The 20,134-nt window shown below is 41.7% G+C and overlaps 1 protein-coding gene across 2 annotated transcripts in view; it reads left to right on the top strand.

The window, feature by feature from the left end:
• srd5a2b (steroid-5-alpha-reductase, alpha polypeptide 2b) overlaps positions 1-16,645 on the top strand; it is a 38,360-nt gene extending 21,715 nt beyond the window's left edge. For both annotated transcript variants that reach the window (XM_042305673.1, XM_042305674.1), the window contains exons 3-6: positions 3,837-4,000; positions 4,911-5,012; positions 12,317-12,467; positions 16,412-16,645. In XM_042305673.1, the coding sequence (XP_042161607.1) occupies positions 3,837-4,000; positions 4,911-5,012; positions 12,317-12,467; positions 16,412-16,478 (484 nt within the window). In that variant the 3' untranslated portion in view covers positions 16,479-16,645. The remainder of the gene's footprint in view (positions 1-3,836; positions 4,001-4,910; positions 5,013-12,316; positions 12,468-16,411) is intronic.
• Positions 16,646-20,134: the final 3,489 nt, after the last annotated feature.

The following is a 20,134-nucleotide window of genomic DNA, read 5'->3' as shown; positions in this document are numbered from 1 at the left end:
CCTGGGTCATATTTTTATAACATGCTGACCAAACCGGACACGCGCACGCCATCGAGCACACGCCATCGAGCACACGTTGATTTTGTTCACCCACACCATAACCGATCAGGACACGCAGGTTGAAATATCGAGGGTTGGGGCAGAGAGACAAGGAGAGGGAGGAGGGCATACGCCTTGTCGTAAAATGGAGTCCTGAGAGAGGACAAGAACAAGATGGTTGTCAGTAGTGCAGTATTATCATAAGGAGACGAATACTTGGAAAATGGGGGAGTGGAGGGAAAAAGAGAGGGAGGAGGTCTAAGAGAGAGAGAGAGAAGAGGATGAGCTTGGGTCGGATAAAAATGGACAAAAGGGAGATGGTTTGTTAAAGGAGAACGGTAGAAAGTATAAGCAGAGGGAGCTGAAGACAGGAGGAGAAATGGAAGTACATGAGGGTGAAGTCTCGGAGGTGGTGGGTGTGGTGAAGTTATCGGAGACCGAGGTATGAACAGAGGATCAGGAAAAAGATGAGTCTGTGACAGTAGGAGTGAAGTTTATGGAAAAAGTGGACTCTTGCCTTTTGGCTGATCTATTTGTGGTTTCAGGGTGGGTGAATAAAATAGTTGAGTCATGTGGAATCGGTAAGGGTAACAAGAAGTGGTCTAGTGATAATTGTTTGTTTTTCTGTTGGTCAGGGGGAGAATGCGCTCAGAGTAAAACGAACGGGGGCAAGAAAAGTGAATTGTTACCCTCTCTAGAAAAGGGCAGTAAATTTAAAAGTTGACCATCTGAGGGGAACGATTCCCGATGTGTGTGATGCTCGTCGTTTGATGTGACGAGGGGGGGTGAACGGAAGAGTCATTGTCTGTTCTTTTGAGTTTTAAAGTTGAGTCTTTACCCGACAAAGTTTAAGTTAGGCTATATAAGTTATCCTGTACGAGTTTAAGTTCCCGAATAAAGTTAACATGTTACAGGTGCCAAGCTTATGGACATGTGGCAGCGGTGTGTAGGAGGGATGGTCCGAGGTGTGAGAAATGTACAGAAGGTCATTTAGACTGTGGAATGTGTAGTATTGGGGAACGTACTGGTATGTATTAATTGTAGGGGTGCCCATGGAGCTGGGGATCAGAAATGTCCCGTGCGAGAGAGATCCAGGGTTACAGTAGAGTAGGAGTTGGCACATGCCGAGGCAGTGAAGAAAGTAGAGGGAGATGGGTTAAGGGTTAAGGGCTTGTAAATAAGCATTTCACGGTAAAGTCAACACCTGTTGTATTCGGCGCATGAGAGAAATACAATTTGATTTGGTATACATGGAATAAACTCAGGTCTAGCACTGCCCCCCAACACATACAAGAAACAGATTAAATGTTTATATTCTATCCATGTGGTGACACAACAGTATCAACAACTGCACATTGATCATTTAAGTACAAGTGACTTTAACTATATTAGATGCCATTTTAGTATATACGATTTTATCCAAAGCAAACACGGTCACTCGTGCATTCATTTTCCCATATGACGGGTCCCAGGAATCAAACACACTATCCTGCCGTTGCAAGCGTCATGCTCTACCAACGGAGCTAGGACCTTAACACATGACATCACTGTGACAACAAAACATGTAAACTTGTGGAATGCATTATGTACTGCTTATGAATGCATTATGTATGGGTTATGAATGCATTATGTATGGGTTATGAATGCATTATGTATGGGTTATGAATGCATTATGTACTGCTTATGAATGCATTATGTATGGGTTATGAATGCATTATGTACTGCTTATGAATGCATTATGTATGGGTTATGAATGCATTATGTACTGCTTATGAATGCATTATGTATGGGTTATGAATGCATTATGTACTGCTTATGAATGCATTATGTATGGGTTATGAATGCATTATGTACTGCTTATGAATGCATTATGTATGGGTTATGAATGCATTATGTATGGGTTATGAATGCATTATGTATGGGTTATGAATGCATTATGTGCTGCTTATGAATGCATTATGTATGGGTTATGAATGCATTATGTACTGCTTATGAATGCATTATGTATGGGTTATGAATGCATTATGTACTGCTTATGAATGCATTATGTACTGCTTATGAATGCATTATGTATGGGTTATGAATTCATTATGTACTGCTTATGAATGCATTATGTATGGGTTATGAATGCATTATGTATGGGTTATGAATGCATTATGTAAGGGTTATGAATGCATTATGTACTGCTTATGAATGCATTATGTATGGGTTATGAATGCATTATGTATGGGTTATGAATGCATTATGTATGGGTTATGAATGCATTATGTACTGCTTATGAATGCATTATGTATGGGTTATGAATGCATTATGTACTGCTTATGAATGCATTATGTATGGGTTATGAATGCATTATGTACTGCTTATGAATGCATTATGTATGGGTTATGAATGCATTATGTACTGCTTATGAATGCATTATGTACTGCTTATGAATGCATTATGTATGGGTTATGAATGCATTATGTACTGCTTATGAATGCATTATGTATGGGTTATGAATGCATTATGTACTGCTTATGAATGCATTATGTATGGGTTATGAATGCATTATGTACTGCTTATGAATGCATTATGTATGGGTTATGAATGCATTATGTACTGCTTATGAATGCATTATGTACTGCTTATGAATGAATTATGTATGGGTTATGAATGCTTCACGTAGCCCTTACGTAGGTATTCTCTTCTGTTCCTCTATCATGGACAGGACATTTGTGTACTCCTAACCATGCACTGTACACTGAGTGTCCAAAACATTAGGAACACCTTCCTGATATTGAGTTACACCCCCGTTTGCCCTCAAAACAGACTCAATTTGTCAGGGTATGGACACCACAGGGATGCTGGCCCATGTTGAGTCCAATGCTTCCCACAGTTGTGTCAAGTTAGCTGAATGTCCTTTGGGTGGTGTCCCATTCTTGATACACACAGGCTAAAAAACATCAGAGTTGCAGTTCTTGACACACTCTAACCGTTACGCCTAGCACCTACTAACGTTCAAAGGCACTATTATCTTCCCCATTTACCCACGGAATGACACAAATACACAATCCATGTCTCAGTCGTCTCAAGACCTAAAAATCCTTCTTTAACACGTCTCATCCCCTTCATCTACACTGATTGAAGTGGATTTAACAGGTGACATCAATAAGGGATCATAGCTTTCACCTGGATTTACCTGGTCAGTCTATGATATGGAAAGAGCATGTGTTCCTAATGGTTTGTACACTCAGTGTAGTTTCTACCCTGTCATTCAGTGTACTTTCTACCCTGTCATTCAGTGTACTTTCTACCCTGTCATTCCATGTAGTCTACCCTGTCATTCAGTGTACTTTCTACCCTGTCATTCCGTGTACTCTACCCTGTCATTCAGTGTACTTTCTACCCTGTCATTCAGTGTACATTCTACCCTGTCATTCAGTGTACCTTCTACCCTGTCATTCAGTGTACCTTCTACCCTGTCATTCAGTGTACCTTCTACCCTGTCATTCAGTGTACCTTCTACCCTGTCATTCAGTGTACTTTCTACCCTGTCATTCAGTGTACTTTCTACCCTGTCATTCAGTGTACCTTCTACCCTGTCATTCAGTGTACCTCTACCCTGTCATTCAGTGTACCTTCTACCCTGTCATTCAGTGTACCTTCTACCCTGTCATTCAGTGTACCTGCTACCCTGTCATTCAGTGTACTTTCTACCCTGTCATTCAGTGTACTTTCTACCCTGTCATTCAGTGTACTTTCTACCCTGTCATGTAACTCTTTTCACTCCTTCTTTTTCCCTCCCATGCTGCCAGGACGTTTGTGTACTCGGTGCTGATGCGAGGACGACCGTTCCCCCTCCGTGTGATGATAGAGGCGGGGGTGTTCTGCAGTCTGAACGGGTTCACACAGAGTCACTACCTGGTCCACTGTGCCCACTACCACCCCACATGGACCTCTGACACACGCTTCCTCATTGGTACAAACATTTATGAGAGCAAGAGATAAACCTGAGTTTACTAATCGATCAAGATGTTTTTCATTTTTTATCAACACTTAAAAGTCTTTTTGTAGTTGTTTGTTATAGCGAACAATGTTTTCACACTACAATGATTCTCCTTAAAAAGTGATTACAACTTAAATAGATAGTTCACCCAAATTACATGCTTTGGTTTAGTTTGCCTGGCGCTGTTTCCACATGCTAATGTTTTACCATTCGTGACACAGATCCCATTCAAGTCATGGGACCATGGGGGGCATCATGTCCAAATCATCCAAAAGTATCTCAAATTGATTGAGAAGTTTAACAAAGTCACTTATAGATGATTTTAATATGATGCATGAAAAATGCTAATATCGGTCCCATGGCATGAATGGGATTTGTGTCACGAATGGTAAAACGTTAGCATGTGGAAACAGCCAAAGCCTGGATATGCAGCCATACCTTGGCCATAGACCGCTGACAGGGTAAGGAAACCATTGGGTCATTTTGGTGAGCCCATCCCTTAAATTGATGGACTTGGTCCAAACTTGCATATATTTGACAAATTCCTCACTGCATCTTTCTACCATTTGATTCAAATTGATTCAAAAACCAAGTGTTTATTTTCCCAGGTTCAACCCTGTTTCTCCTGGGAATGATTCAAAAACCAAGTGTTTATTTTACCAGGTTCAAACCTGTTTCTCCTGGGAATGATTCAAAAACCAAGTGTTTATTTTCCCAGGTTCAACCCTGTTTCTCCTGGGAATGATTCAAAAACCAAGTGTTTATTTTCCCAGGTTCAACCCTGTTTCTCCTGGGAATGATTCAAAAACCAAGTGTTTATTTTACCAGGTTCAACCCTGTTTCTCCTGGGAATGATTCAAAAACCAAGTGTTTATTTTCCCAGGTTCAACTCTATTTCTCCTGGGAATGGCTATCAACGTCCACAGTGACTATCTTCTACGGAACCTGAGACAGCCAGGAGAAGTCGTCTACAAGATCCCTAAAGGTACACAGTGGCTTGCGAAAGTATTCACCCCCCCTTGACATTTTTCCTGTTTTGTTGCCTTACAACTTGGAATTAAAATATATTTTTTTAGGGGGAGGGGTTTGTATCGTTTGATTTAGACAACATGCCTACCACTTTGAAGATGCAAACAAGAAATAAAACAAAAAAACTGACAATTTGAGTGCCCATAACTATTCACCCCCCAAGGTCAATACTTTGTAGAGCCCCCTTTGCTGCAATTACAGCTGCAAGTCTCTTGGGGCATGTCTCTATAAGCTTGGCACATCTAGCCACTTTGATTTTTGCCCATTATTCAAGGTAAAACTGATCCAGCTCATTCAAGTTGGATGGGTTCTGCTGGTGTACAGCAATCTATAAGTCATACCAAAGATTCTCCATTGGATTGAGGTCTGGGCTTTGACTAGGCCATTCCAAGACATTTAAATGTTTCCCCTTAAACCACACGAGTTGCTTTAGCAGTATGCTCAGGGTCATTGTCCTGCTGGAAGGTGAACCTCCATCCCAGTCTCAAATCTCTGGAAGACAAACAGGTTTCCTTCACAAATGTCCCTGTATTTAGCACCATCCATCATTCCTTCAATTCTGACCAGTCCCTGCCGATGAAAAACATCCCCACAGCTGGGGTTCTCGGGATTATGAGAGGTGTTGGGTTTGTGCCAGACATAGTGTTTTCCTTGATGGTCAAAAAGCTACATTTTAGTCTCATCTGACCAGAGTACCTTCTTCCATATGTCTGGTGAGTCTCCCACATGCCTTTTGGCGAACACCAAACATGTTTGCTAATTTATTTCTTTATGCAATGTCAATGCTCTGTGGAGTGTACGGCTTAAAGTGGTCCTATGGACAGATACTTCAATCTCCGCTGTGGAGCTTTACAGCTCCTTCAGGTTATCTTTGGTCTCTTTGTTGCCTCTCTGATTTAATGCCCTCCTTGCCTGGTCTGTGAGTTTTGGTGGGCAGCCCTCTCCTGGCAGGTTTGTTGTGTTGCCATATTCTTTCCATTTTTTAATAATGGATTTAATGGTGCTTTGTGGGATGTTCAAAGTTTCTGATATTTTTTTATAACCCAACCCTGATCTGTACTTCTCCACAACTTTGTCCCTGACCTGTTTGGAGAGCTTCTTGGTCTCCATGGTGCCACTTGCTTGGTGGTGCCCCTTGCTTAGTGGTGTTGCAGACTCTGGGGCCTTTCAGAACAGGTGTATATATACTGAGATCATGTGACAGATCATGTGACACTTAGATTGCACACAGGTGGACTTTATGTAACTAATTATGTGACTTCTGAAGGTAATTGGTTGCACCAGATCTTATTTATGGGCTTCATAGCAAAGGGGGTGAATACATATGTAAAGGGGGTGAATACATATGTAAAGGGGGTGAATACATATGTAAAGGGGGGGTGAATACATATGTAAAGGGGAATACATATGTAAAGGGGGTGAATACATATGTAAAGGGGGTGAATACAAGGGGGTGAATACATATGTAAAGGAATACATATGTAAAGGGGGTGAATACATATGTAAAGGGGTGAATACATATGTAAAGGGGTGAATACATATGTAAAGGGGTGAATACATATGTAAAGGGGTGAATACATATGCACACACCAGTTTTCAGTTTTTAAAATTCTATAATTTTTTTAAACAGGTAATTTTTTGAAATTTCACTTCACCAGTTTTGACTATTTTGTGTATGTCCATTACATGAAACACCCCCAAATCTATTTAAAATACAGTTTGTAATGCAACAAAATAGGAAAAACGCAGAGGGGGATGAATACTTTCGCACGGCACTGAGATCAAGTGTGATGATGCACACACAATTTCTTAAGCCTGGCGTCGGATCTTTTGTACTGTCTTGCCAACTCCTCTGGTTATTTTCACTCAGAAAGAATTCAAGAACTATAAACGCCAATGGTCCAATGATCTAGAATGTGGCCGTGTGGACATTTAGATCTTTTGTACTGTCTTGCCAACTCCTCTGGTTATTTTCACTCAGAAAGAATTCAAGAACTATAAACGCCAATGGTCCAATGATCTAGAATGTGGCCGTGTGGACATTTAGATCTTTTGTACTGTCTTGCCAACTCCTCTGGTTATTCTCACTCAGAAAGAATTCTCAGAAAGAATTCAAGAACTATAAACGCCAATGGTCCAATGATCTAGAATGTGGCCGTGTGGACATTTTAGATTCTGATAATTGCCTTATACAAAAGGGTATGGGTCCAGACTACTAGCTTTAGTACCTCTAGTGACTTTGAACCCTATTGTAATATCTAAAAACCCAAACTACTACTTGTTTACACTATAATGACAAAGTGTCGTGTCTCCCCACTAAAGTGATTCAGTGTATACCGAACAAAAATTTAAACGCAACATGTCCCAGTGTGTAATGAGCTGAAATAAAAGATCCCAGAAATGTTCCATACACACAAAAAGCGTATTTCTCTCAAATATTGTGCGCAAATTTGTTTACATCCCTGTTAGTGAGCATTTCTCCTTTGCCAAGATAATCCATCCACCTGACAGATGTGGCATATCAAGAATCTGATTAAATTTAAAATGGTTAAAAATTGTTTTTTTATAATGAGGTTTTCCAACTTCTGAATCTTGCGGGTAAATGCTGCTAGTAGATAGTTTCAAATAGACCAGGCTGGTGCATCGCTATCCCCAGCTATCCCCAGCTATCCCCAGCTATCCCTAGCTAACAGGGAAGACATCAGCACGGACCATAGGAGTTTAAAAAAACACCACAAAAGGCAAAACCCAATTTGGGATTATTTTTGAGTACATTGCTGGACAAAAAGCAAATGTATTTTGGTGTCAGAAGATGGCAGCATGTGTGGAACAGAGGTAACAGGCGAAAACCCCTACCAACCTCAAAGTTAATCTGAACAGAACCCACAAACAATTTCAGAATAATGTGATGGTGAGAAGGACGTTATTTAATTGTTGTCAGGATTTGACTCCTGGTATCATAGGGTAGCCTAGTGGTTAGAGCGTAGGGGTGGCAGGGTAGCCTAGTGGTTACAGCGTAGGGGTGGCAGGGTAGCCTAGTGGTTAGAGCGTTGGACTAGTAACCGGAAGGTTGCAAGTTCAAACCCCCGAGCTGACAAGGTACAAATCTGTCGTTCTGCCCCTGAACAGGCAGTTAACCCACTGTTCCTAGGTCGTCATTGAAACTAAGAATTTGTTCTTAAACTGACTTGCCTAGTTAAATAAAGGTAAAATAAATATATGAACACACGTAAGATGTGGAAAATGTTTAGAATGACAGAAAATGAGCTTTAAAACATCCAAATGTTTTTTTCTTTGCAAACAAGAAGGGTGTGAACAGGTTGGGGTTTGTTACTACGGCAATAAATGACAACACCCATCCAGACCTTTAAAAATCCTACAATGTGATTTTCTGGATTTTTTTTTCTCATTTTGTCTGTCATAGTTGAAGTGTGCCTATGATGGAATTACAGGCCTCTCTCATCTTTTTAAGTGGGAGAACTTTAATAAATAGTACAGAATACCCCTGGGGTACTAGAATACCCCTGCTGACAACACATTAATAAATAGTACTTTTTATAGGTCTACAACACATTAATAAATAGTACTGAATAGGTCTACAACACATTAATAAATAGTACTAGAATACCCCTGCTATAGGTCTACAACACATTAATAAATAGTACTGGAATACCCCTGAATACATTAATAAATAGTACTAGAATACCCCTGCTATAGGTCTACAACACATTAATAAATAGTACTAGAATACCCCTGCTATAGGTCTACAACACATTAATAAATAGTACTAGAATACCCCTGCTATAGGTCTACAACACATTAATAAATAGTACTAGAATACCCCTGCTATAGGTCTACAACACATTAATAAATAGTACTGGAATACCCCTGCTATAGGTCTACAACACATTAATAAATACCCCTGCTATAGGTCTACAACACATTAATAAATAGTACTGAAATACCCCTGCTATAGGTCTACAACACATTAATAAATACCCCTGCTATAGGTCTACAACACATTAATAAATACCCCTGCTATAGGTCTACAACACATTAATAAATACCCCTGCTATAGGTCTACAACACATATTGTGCATTGGGAAAGCATCAGACCACTTTACCTTTTCCACATTTTGTTACGTTACAGCCTGATGAAATTACATTTTTTCCCCTAATTAATCTACACACAATACCTGTCACGTTTCATCATATTGATGGGACCAAGGCGCAGCGTGATAAGCATACATTCTCCTTTTAATGAAGGAAAACCACGAAACAAAGAAACAAAACGAACGTGCCACTATCTAACACGAGTGCTGACAGGCAACTACACATAGACAATTACCCACAAAACCAAAATGGAAAAATGGCAACCTAAATAGGATCCCCAATCAGAGACAACGATAAACAGCTGTCTCTGATTGGGAACCAATTCAGGCCACCATTGGACATGATTTGGAAAGGCACACACCTGTTTATATAAGATCCCACAGTTGACAGTGCATGTCTGAGCAAAAACCAAACATGAGGTCGAAGGAATTTTCCGTAGAGCTCCGAGACAGGATTGTGTCGAGGCACAGATCTGGGGAAGGGACCAAAACATTTCTGCAGCATTGAAGGTCCCTGAGAACACAGTGGCCTCCATCATTCTTAAATGGAAGAAGTTTGGAACCACCAAGACTCTTCCTAGAGCTGGCCGCCCGGCCAAACTGAGCAATTGGAGGAGAAGGGCCTTGGTCAGGGAGGTGACCAAGAACCAGATGGCCACTCTGACAGAGTTCCAGAGTTCCTCTGTGGAGATTGGAGAACCTTCCAGAAGAACAACCATCTCTGCAGCACTCTACCAATCAGGCCTTTATGATAGAGTTGCCAGATGGAACACCATCTCATCCCTACGGTGAAGCATGGTGGTGGCAGCATCATGCTGTGGGGATGTTTTTCAGTGGCAGGGACTGGGAGACTAGTCAGGATCGAGGGAAAGATGAATGGAGCAAAGTACAGACAGATCCTTGATGAAAACCTGCTCCAGAGCACTCAGGACCTGACGGGGGCGAATGTTCACCTTCCAACAGGACAACGATCCTAAGCACACAGCCGGGACAAGTCTCTGCATGTTCTTGATTGACCTAGCCAGAGCCCAGACTTGAACACGATCGAACATCTCTGGAGAGACCTGAAAATAGCTGTGCAGAGACGCTCCCCCTCCAATCTGACAGAGCTTGAGAGGATCTGCAGAGAAGAATGGGAGAAACTCCCCAAATACAGGTGTTTCAAGCTTGTAGCGTCATACCCAAGAAGACTCAAGGCTATAATCGCTGCCAAAGGTGCTTCAACAATGGACTGAGTAAATGGTCTGAATACAATATGATATCTGTTTTTTATTTGTCACTGCGGGTTATTGTAGATTGATGAGAGGAAAAAAGCTGTAACGTAACAAAATGTGGAAAAAGTCAAGGGGTCTGAATACTATCCTAATGCACTGCAGCTGTCTGCAACCCTCCCATGCATGAGGCTACTTATTGTACCAAACACTAAAACGATTAAATCAAGTCTGAAAACTAACTGAAACTAAATAAAACAAGAAAATCCAGTCTGAAAACTAACTACAGGGGTCTGTTTCAGTATGTGTCCTCTCCTCCAGGAGGTCTGTTTCAGTATGTGTCCTCTCCCCCAGGTGGTCTGTTTCAGTATGTGTCCTCTCCCAACACACAGGTGGTCTGTTTCAGTATGTGTTCTCTCCCAACACACAGGTGGTCTGTTTCAGTATGTGTCCTCTCTCCCAGGTGGTCTGTTTCAGTATGTGTCCTCTCCTCCAGGTGGTCTGTTTCAGTATGTGTCCTCTCCCCCAGGTGGTCTGTTTCAGTATGTGTCCTCTCCCAACACACAGGTGGTCTGTTTCAGTATGTGTCCTCTCCCAACACACAGGTGGTCTGTTTCAGTATGTGTCCTCTCCCCAGGTGGTCTGTTTCAGTATGTGTCCTCTCCCAACACACAGGTGGTCTGTTTCAGTATGTGTCCTCTCTCCCAGGTGGTCTGTTTCAGTATGTGTCCTCTCCCAACACACAGGTGGTCTGTTTCCCCAGGTGGTCTGTTTCAGTATGTGTCCTCTCCCCAGGTGGTCTGTTTCAGTATGTGTCCTCTCCCCACACAGGTGGTCTGTTTCAGTATGTGTCCTCTCTCCCAGGTGGTCTATTTCAGTGTGTGTCCTCTCCCAACACACAGGTGGTCTGTTTCAGTATGTGTCCTCTCCCCCAGGTGGTCTGTTTCAGTATGTGTCCTCTCCCCAGGAGGTCTGTTTCAGTATGTGTCCTCTCCCCCAGGTGGTCTGTTTCAGTATGTGTCCTCTCCCAACACACAGGTGGTCTGTTTCAGTATGTGTTCTCTCCCAACACACAGGTGGTCTGTTTCAGTATGTGTCCTCTCTCCCAGGTGGTCTGTTTCAGTGTGTGTCCTCTCCCAACACACAGGTGGTCTGTTTCAGTATGTGTCCTCTCCCACAGGTGGTCTGTTTCAGTATGTGTCCTCTCCCCACACACAGGTGGTCTGTTTCAGTATGTGTCCTCTCCCAACACACAGATGGTCTGTTTCAGTATGTGTCCTCTCCCCCAGGAGGTCTGTTTCAGTATGTGGCCTCTCCCAACACACAGGTGGTCTGTTTCAGTATGTGTCCTCTCTCCCAGGTGGTCTATTTCAGTGTGTGTCCTCTCCCAACACACAGGTGGTCTGTTTCAGTATGTGTCCTCTCCCCCAGGTGGTCTGTTTCAGTATGTGTCCTCTCCCAACACACAGGTGGTCTGTTTCAGTATGTGTCCTCTCCCCCAGGTGGTCTGTTTCAGTATGTGTCCTCTCCTCCAGGTGGTCTGTTTCAGTATGTGTCCTCTCCCCCAGGTGGTCTGTTTCAGTATGTGTCCTCTCCCCCAGGTGGTCTGTTTCAGTATGTGTCCTCCCAACCCACAGGTGGTCTGTTTCAGTATGTGTCCTCTCCCAACCAGGTGGTCTGTTTCAGTGTGTGTCCTCTCCCAACACACAGGTGGTCCGTTTCAATATGTTTCAGGTGGTCTGTTTCAGTATGTGTCCTCTCCCCCAGGTGGTCTGTTTCAGTATGTGTCCTCTCCCCCAGGTGGTCTGTTTCAGTATGTGTCCTCTCCCAACACACAGGTGGTCTGTTTCAGTATGTGTCCTCTCCTCCAGGTGGTCTGTTTCAGTATGTGTCCTCTCTCCCAGGTGGTCTATTTCAGTGTGTGTCCTCTCCCCCAGGGGGTCTGTTTCGATACGTGTCGGGGGCCAACTACTTTGGTGAAATTGTGGAGTGGTTTGGCTACGCCATGGCAACCTGGTCGCTGACTACCTTCTCCTTTGCCTTCTGCAGTATGTGCTTTATCGGACGACGGGCAGTCCACCATCACAGGTACACGAGGCAGACGTAATCTATACAGGCTACAGCACCATAATCTATACAGGCTACAGCACCATAATCTATACAGGCTACAGCACCATAATCTATACAGGTACACGAGGCAGACGTAATCTATATAGGCTACAGCACCATAATCTATACAGGCTACAGCACCATAATCTATACAGGTACACGAGGCAGACGTAATCTAGGGACACAACACATAATCTATACAGGCTACAGCACCATAATCTATACAGGTACACGAGGCAGACGTAATCTAGGGACACAACACGTAATCTATACAGGTACACGAGGCAGACGTAATCTAGGGACACAACACGTAATCTATACAGGCTACAGCACCATAGTCTATACAGGTACACGAGGCAGACGTAATCTAGGGACACAACACGTAATCTATACTGGCTACAGCACCATAATCTATACAGGTACACGAGGCAGACGTAATCTAGGGACACAACACGTAATCTATACAGGCTACAGCACCATAATCTATACAGGTACACGAGGCAGACGTAATCTAGGGACACAACACGTAATCTATACAGGCTACAGCACCATAATCTATACAGGTACACGAGGCAGACGTAATCTAGGGACACAACACAGATTAGTACATTCTTTATTTTTACATCATTTATACAGACTACAGCACCATAATCTATACAGGCTACAGCACCATAATCTATACAGACTACAGCACCATAATCTATACAGGTACACGAGGCAGACGTAATCTAGGGACACAACACGTAATCTATACAGGCTACAGCACCATAATCTATACAGGTACACGAGGCAGACGTAATCTAGGGACACAACACAGATTAGTACATTCTTTATTTTTTACATCATTTATACAGACTACAGCACCATAATCTATACAGGCTACAGCACCATAATCTATACAGACTACAGCACCATAATCTATATAGGCACACGAGGCAGACGTAATCTAGGGACACAACACAGATTAGTACATTCTTTATTTTTACATCATTTATACAGTCTACAGCACCATAATCTATACAGGCTACAGCACCATAATCTATACAGGCTCTAACACTAGAGCACCATAATCTATACAGGCTACAGCACCATAATCTATACAGGCTAAAGCACCATAATCTATACAGGCTACAGCACCATAATCTATACAGGCTAAAGCACCATAATCTATACAGGCTCTAATACTAGAGCACCATAATCTATACAGGCTACAGCACCATAATCTATACAGGCTCAAACACTAGATCACCATAATCTATACAGGCTACAGCACCATAATCTATACAGGCTCTAACACTAGATCACATTAATCTATACAGGCTACAGCACCATAATCTATACAGGCTACAGCACCATAATCTATACAGGCTACAGCACCATAATCTATACAGGCTACAGCACCATAAACTATACAGGCTACAACAACATAATCTATACAGGCTACAGCACCATAATCTATACAGGTTATAGCATTACAAATGGCACCCTATTCAATATGTGGTCCTCTGGTAAAACGTAGTGCAGTACTTTATGTAAGGAATAGGTTGCCATTTGGGACGAAATCCAGATGTGATCAAATTAGCTGTATATAGACAGTATTTATCTAGCTTGATGTCCTGCATGTAGACAATAGAGATATACCTAGATATCTACATATAGACAGTAGAGATCTACCTAGATATCTACATATAGACAGTAGAGATCTACAGTGCCTTGCGAAAGTATTCGGCCCGCTTGAACTTTGCGACCTATTGCCACATTTCAGGCTTCAAACATAAAGATATAAAACTGTATTTTTTTGTGAAGAATCAACAACAAGTGGGACACAATCATGAAGTGGAACGACATTTATTGGATATTTCAAACTTTTTTAACAAATCAAAAACTGAAAAATTGGGCGTGCAAAATTATTCAAGAATGTGAAATGTCAGAATAATAGTAGAGAAAATGATTTCTTTAGGCTTTTATTTCTTTCATCACATTCCCAGTGGGTCAGAAGTTTACATACACTCAATTAATATTTGGTAGCATTGCCTTTAAATTGTTTAACTTGGGTCAAACGTTTCGGGTAGCCTTCCACAAGCTTCCCACAATAAGTTGGGTGAATTTTGGCCCATTCCTCCTGACAGAGCTGGTGTAACTGAGTCAGGTTTGTAGGCCTCCTTGCTCGCACACACTTTTTCAGTTCTGCCCACACATTTTCTCTAGGATTGAGGTCAGGGCTTTGTGATGGCCACTCCAATACCTTGACTTTGTTGTCCTTAACAGATGAATGTGGTACCTTCAGGCGTTTCGAAATTGCTCCCAAGGATGAACCAGACTTGTGGAGGTCTACCAATTTTTTCTGAGGTCTTGACTGATTTCTTTTGATTTTCCCATGATGTCAAGCAACACTGAGTTTGAAGGTAGGCCTTGAAATACATCCACAGGTACACCTCCAATTGACTCAAATTATGTAAATTAGCCTATCAGAAACTTTAAAGCCATGACATAATTTTCTGGAATTTTCCAAGCTGTTTAAAGGCACAGTCAACTTCTGACCCACTGAAATTGTGATACAGTGAAATAATCTGTCTGTAAACAATTGTTGGAAAAATGACTTGTGTCATACACAAAGTAGATGTCCTAACCGACTTGCCAAAACTATAGTTTGTTAACAAGAAATGTGTGGATTGGTTGAAAACCAAGTTGTAATGACTCCAACCTAAGTGTATGTAAACTTCCGACTTGAACTGTACATATTACCTCAATTACCTCGACACCGGTACCCCCTGTATATAGCCTCCACATTGACTCTGTACCGGTACCCCCTATATATAGCCTCCACATTGACTCTGTACCGGTACCCCCTGTATATAGCCTCCACATTGACTCTGTACCGTAACACCCTGTATATAGCCTCCACATTGACTCTGTACCATACCCCCCTGTATATAGCCTCCACATTTGACTCTGTACCGTAACACCCTGTATATAGCCTCCACATTGACTCTGTACCGGTACCCCCTGTATATAGCCTCCACATTGACTCTGTTCCGTAACACCCTGTATATAGCCTCCACATTGACTCTGTACCGTAACACCCTGTATATAGCCTCCACATTGACTCTTTACCGGTACCCCCTGTATATAGCCTCCACATTGACTCTGTACCGGTACCCCCTGTATATAGCCTCCACATTTGACTCTGTACCGTAACACCCTGTATATAGCCTCCACATTGACTCTGTACCGGTACCCCCTGTATATAGCCTCCACATTTGACTCTGTACCGTAACACCCTGTATATAGCCTCCACATTGACTCTGTACCGTAATACCCTGTATATAACCTCCACATTGACTCTGTACCGGTACCCCCTGTATATAGCCTCCACATTGACTCTGTACCGTAACACCCTGTATATAGCCTCCACATTGACTCTGTACCATAACACCCTGTATATAGCCTCCACATTGACTCTGTAACGTAGCTATTGTTATTTTCTTATCTCTTACTTTGACATATTATTTTTTTTTTACTTTGACATATTATTTTTTTTGGTATTTTCTTAACTGCATTGTTGGTTAAGGGCTTATAAGTAAGCATTTCACTGTAAGGTCTACTACACCTGTTGTATTCGTGACAAATTAACTTTGATTTGATTTAGATGACATAACCTAGATATCTACATATAGACTGTAGAGATCTACCTAGTTGTTGATGCTTGACCAACCTATGGGGGCCTTGTAAGCCCCCACAGGGCGTACTTTTCTGTATGTATGTCCTGGTCTCTCAAGCTTACATTTGGCTTCGCTACACAATGATGTGAAACAAGAGGTCAGAGGTCAGAATGGAGGACCAGGCTAAACCTATGGTAGACATTTGACAAAATCTGGGAGTGTACATTTATTCATGATCCTTGTCCTCTCCCTCTGTCACAGGTACTACCGTGAGACATTCCATGACTACCCCAGGTCACGGAAAGCTCTGATTCCATTCATCTTCTAAAGAACAGATGAAGCTTCTGCATTCCAACCATAGGACTGGGAGACCCCAAACAAGCTCTTTAGATCGGGCTTGCATTCCAACCATAGGACTGGGAGACCCCAAACAAGCTCTTTAGATCGGGCTTGCATTCCAACCATAGGACTGGGAGACCCCAAACAAGCTCTTTAGATCAGGGCTTGCATTTTAGATCCAACCATACTGGAGACCCCAAACAAGGGGGCTTGCAGACCCCCCCAAACAAGCTCTTTAGATCGGGCTTGCATTCCAACCATAGGACTGGGAGACCCCAAACAAGCTCTTTAGATCGGGCTTGCATTCCAACCATAGGACTGGGAGACAACCATCTTTAGATCGATTCCAACCATGGACTGGGAGACCCCAAACAAGCTCTTTAGATCGGGCTTGCATTCCAACCATAGGACTGGGAGACCCCAAACAAGCTCTTTAGATCGGGCTTGCATTCCAACCATAGGACTGGGAGACCCCAAACAAGCTCTTTAGATCGGGCTTGCATTCCAAACAGCATCCTATTCCCTGTTCAAACGTAGTGCATTACTTTGTTGGGAATAGTGTGCCATTTGGGACAAAGTCCAGATATGATCAGATGACCTGCATATAGACAGTAGAGATCTAGCTAGATATCTACATATAGACAGTAGAGATCTACCTAGATGTCTACATATAGACAGTATATATCTAGCTAGATATCTACATATAGACAGTAGAGATCTACATATAGACAGTATATATCTAGCTAGAGATCTACATATAGACAGTCTATATCTAGCCAGATGTCCTTCATATAGACAGTAGAGATCTACCTAGATATCTGCATATAGACAGTAGAGATCTACCTAGATATCTGCATATAGACAGTAGAGATCTACCTAGATATCTGCATATAGACAGTAGAGATCTACCTAGATATCTACATATAGACAGTATATATCTAGCTAGATATCTACATATAGACAGTATATATCTAGCTAGATGTCTACATATAGACAGTATATATCTAGCTAGATGTCTACATATAGACAGTATATATCTAGCTAGATATCTACATATAGACAGTAGAGATCTACCTAGATATCTACATATAGACAGTATAGATCTACCTAGATATCTACATATAGACAGTAGAGATCTACCTAGATATCTACATATAGACAGTAGAGATCTACCTAGATATCTACATATAGACAGTAGAGATCTAGCTAGATATCTACATATAGACAGTATTTATCTAGCTTGATGTCCTGCATATAGACAGTATATATCTAGCTAGATGTCTACATATAGACAGTAGAGATCTAGCTAGATATCTACATATAGACAGTAGAGATCTACCTAGATGTCTACATATAGACAGTATATATCTAGCTAGATGTCTACATATAGACAGTAGAGATCTACCTAGATATCTACATATAGACAGTAGAGATTTACCTAGATATCTACATATAGACAGTAGAGATCTACCTAGATGACCTGCATATAGACAGTAGAGATCATAACCTATGTCGTGTCTTTGGCATCATTAAAGTGAAGACTGTTATTTTATCAAATCAATTCTCTGTAATTATTACGTAATTAAACTAGGAAGTCGGGGCACCAAGCAAAATCTTCAGCTTACCAGGTTACAATTTTCCTAATATAACTCTATAGATATTTTATTATCTGATCAATGTCTTCTAATTAATTAATTATTCTTTACCTCACGTTAATTATTGGTTATCTGCACTCACGTTAATTATTGGTTATCTGCACGAACCCAGTCTTTACTATGAATCATCCGTACACCAATTGTCTTAATCATTTATTTACTAATTAATTAAATAATCACAGAAATGCATAAACAAACCGTAGCTATGGTTACAAGGAAATGATTAGGGAGGTTCCCTAGTGGGCTAAGCTGATATGACGGCATGGTGAACAAAGGTAAGTGGGTGTGGCCTGAGAAGGGCGGGAAAGACAAAAATGGAATCACTACACAGTTGATAATTAAATGAATTGAAATGCTAAACCTTTACACATTCAATATTTACGCTCAGTGTGTCGTCGTGATCTTTTGTCGGAATCGTCCGTCTGCTGGAGAGTTCATCGGAGTCCCTCTCTCTCTCTGCTTCCCTGATGAGTCTTTCGTGGTTAAAATGGATACTTCAAGACTACCATTCAGAAATGTTCCCATAGATTAGATGTTTCTGCGGTTGTCGGTCTTCGCGTCCCAGGTTGATATAATTGTAGCCAATGCTCCACGTGGTATGGTTAGGAATTCAACTAACATTGTAACCTTAGCGGACAAAGAGGTTTTTGTGGTCTGGAAGAGGATTTCCTCTTATCGTCTCATTCAATTTATTTATTTAAATTGTCGGACATACCTTTCTAGGCTCTTCCAATTAAATGAGACACTTTAAGCTTTGCAATAGTAACCTAGCTAGATGAACCAAATTCCCAGATAGCCTATACAGGTTCGATTTCATTAAATTTGATCAATCAGTAAAATCTGCAAAGCACAATCAATCAGTCCCGCCCCCAATGGGAATCCCATATGACTTTGGCCTGAGGGGAAAGTGTACCATAGTGGTAAATGTACCTAACATTACCTTTATGATAATCCAGCAATCTCAATTACTTGTGTATTAGTGGGTCTCATTCAATTTATTTAAATTGTCAAACATACCTTTGTAGGTTCTTCCAGTTAAATGAGACACTTTAAGCTTTGCAATAGTAACCTAGACGAACCAACTTCCCAGGTTAATTTAAAATGTAATTCCCAGATAGCCTATCCAGGTATGAATCATCATTATCATTGATTAATTCAATTTGCTTTTGCAAATTCATTCACGTCCAACTTCCACAGTACTGTCCAGTACTGATGGTTCATTAACGTCTATAAATAGATTCAAATCGTCTTTGCAGCTCCCAATATATTCCAAAACCAAATTTTGGAAAATTAGGAAAAACATTTTTTCCTTTCAAAATGTTCTAATAATGTGCAAGCTATCAGAGGGAGTAGTCCCCACTTGCCCGCTAATTAGTGAACCTCCACACGCAAATGGATTGATCTCTGACCTCAGCAGCGATACCAACCCTAATTATGCCATTAGTGGAAAAGCAGACAACAACGCTTTCCAAAATCAACCATCGGGCGCAGGCCTCGTAAAGGTTCTCTCCAGTCTAGCCCTGATGTCTTGCCATCTGAGATTGGCATGTGTCCAATACCGCAGTGCACAGCTGAAGCACGAGTAATGGGAGACATAAAGGGACAGGTGGAGTAATGGGAGACATAAAGGGACAGGTAGAGTAATGGGAGACATAAAGGGACAGGTGGAGTAATGGGAGACATAAAGGGACAGGTGGAGTAATGGTAGACATAAAGGGACAGGTGGAGTAATGGGAGACATAAAGGGACAGGTGGAGTAATGGGAGACATAAAGGGACAGGTGGAGTAATGGGAGACATAAAGGGACAGAGGGAGTAATGGGAGACATAAAGGGACAGGTGGAGTAATGGGAGACATAAAGGGACAGGTGGAGTAATGGGAGACATAAAGGGACAGAGGGAGTAATGGGAGACATAAAGGGACAGGTGGAGTAATGGGAGACATAAAGGGACAGGTGGAGTAATGGGAGACATAAAGGGACAGGTGGAGT

This window comes from Oncorhynchus tshawytscha, linkage group LG24 (genome assembly GCF_018296145.1).
Source record: "Oncorhynchus tshawytscha isolate Ot180627B linkage group LG24, Otsh_v2.0, whole genome shotgun sequence".
In the NCBI taxonomy this organism is placed as follows: domain Eukaryota; kingdom Metazoa; phylum Chordata; class Actinopteri; order Salmoniformes; family Salmonidae; genus Oncorhynchus; species Oncorhynchus tshawytscha.
The sequence above is the reverse complement of the archived record's forward strand: the minus strand, read 5'-3'. Positions and strand labels throughout refer to the sequence as shown.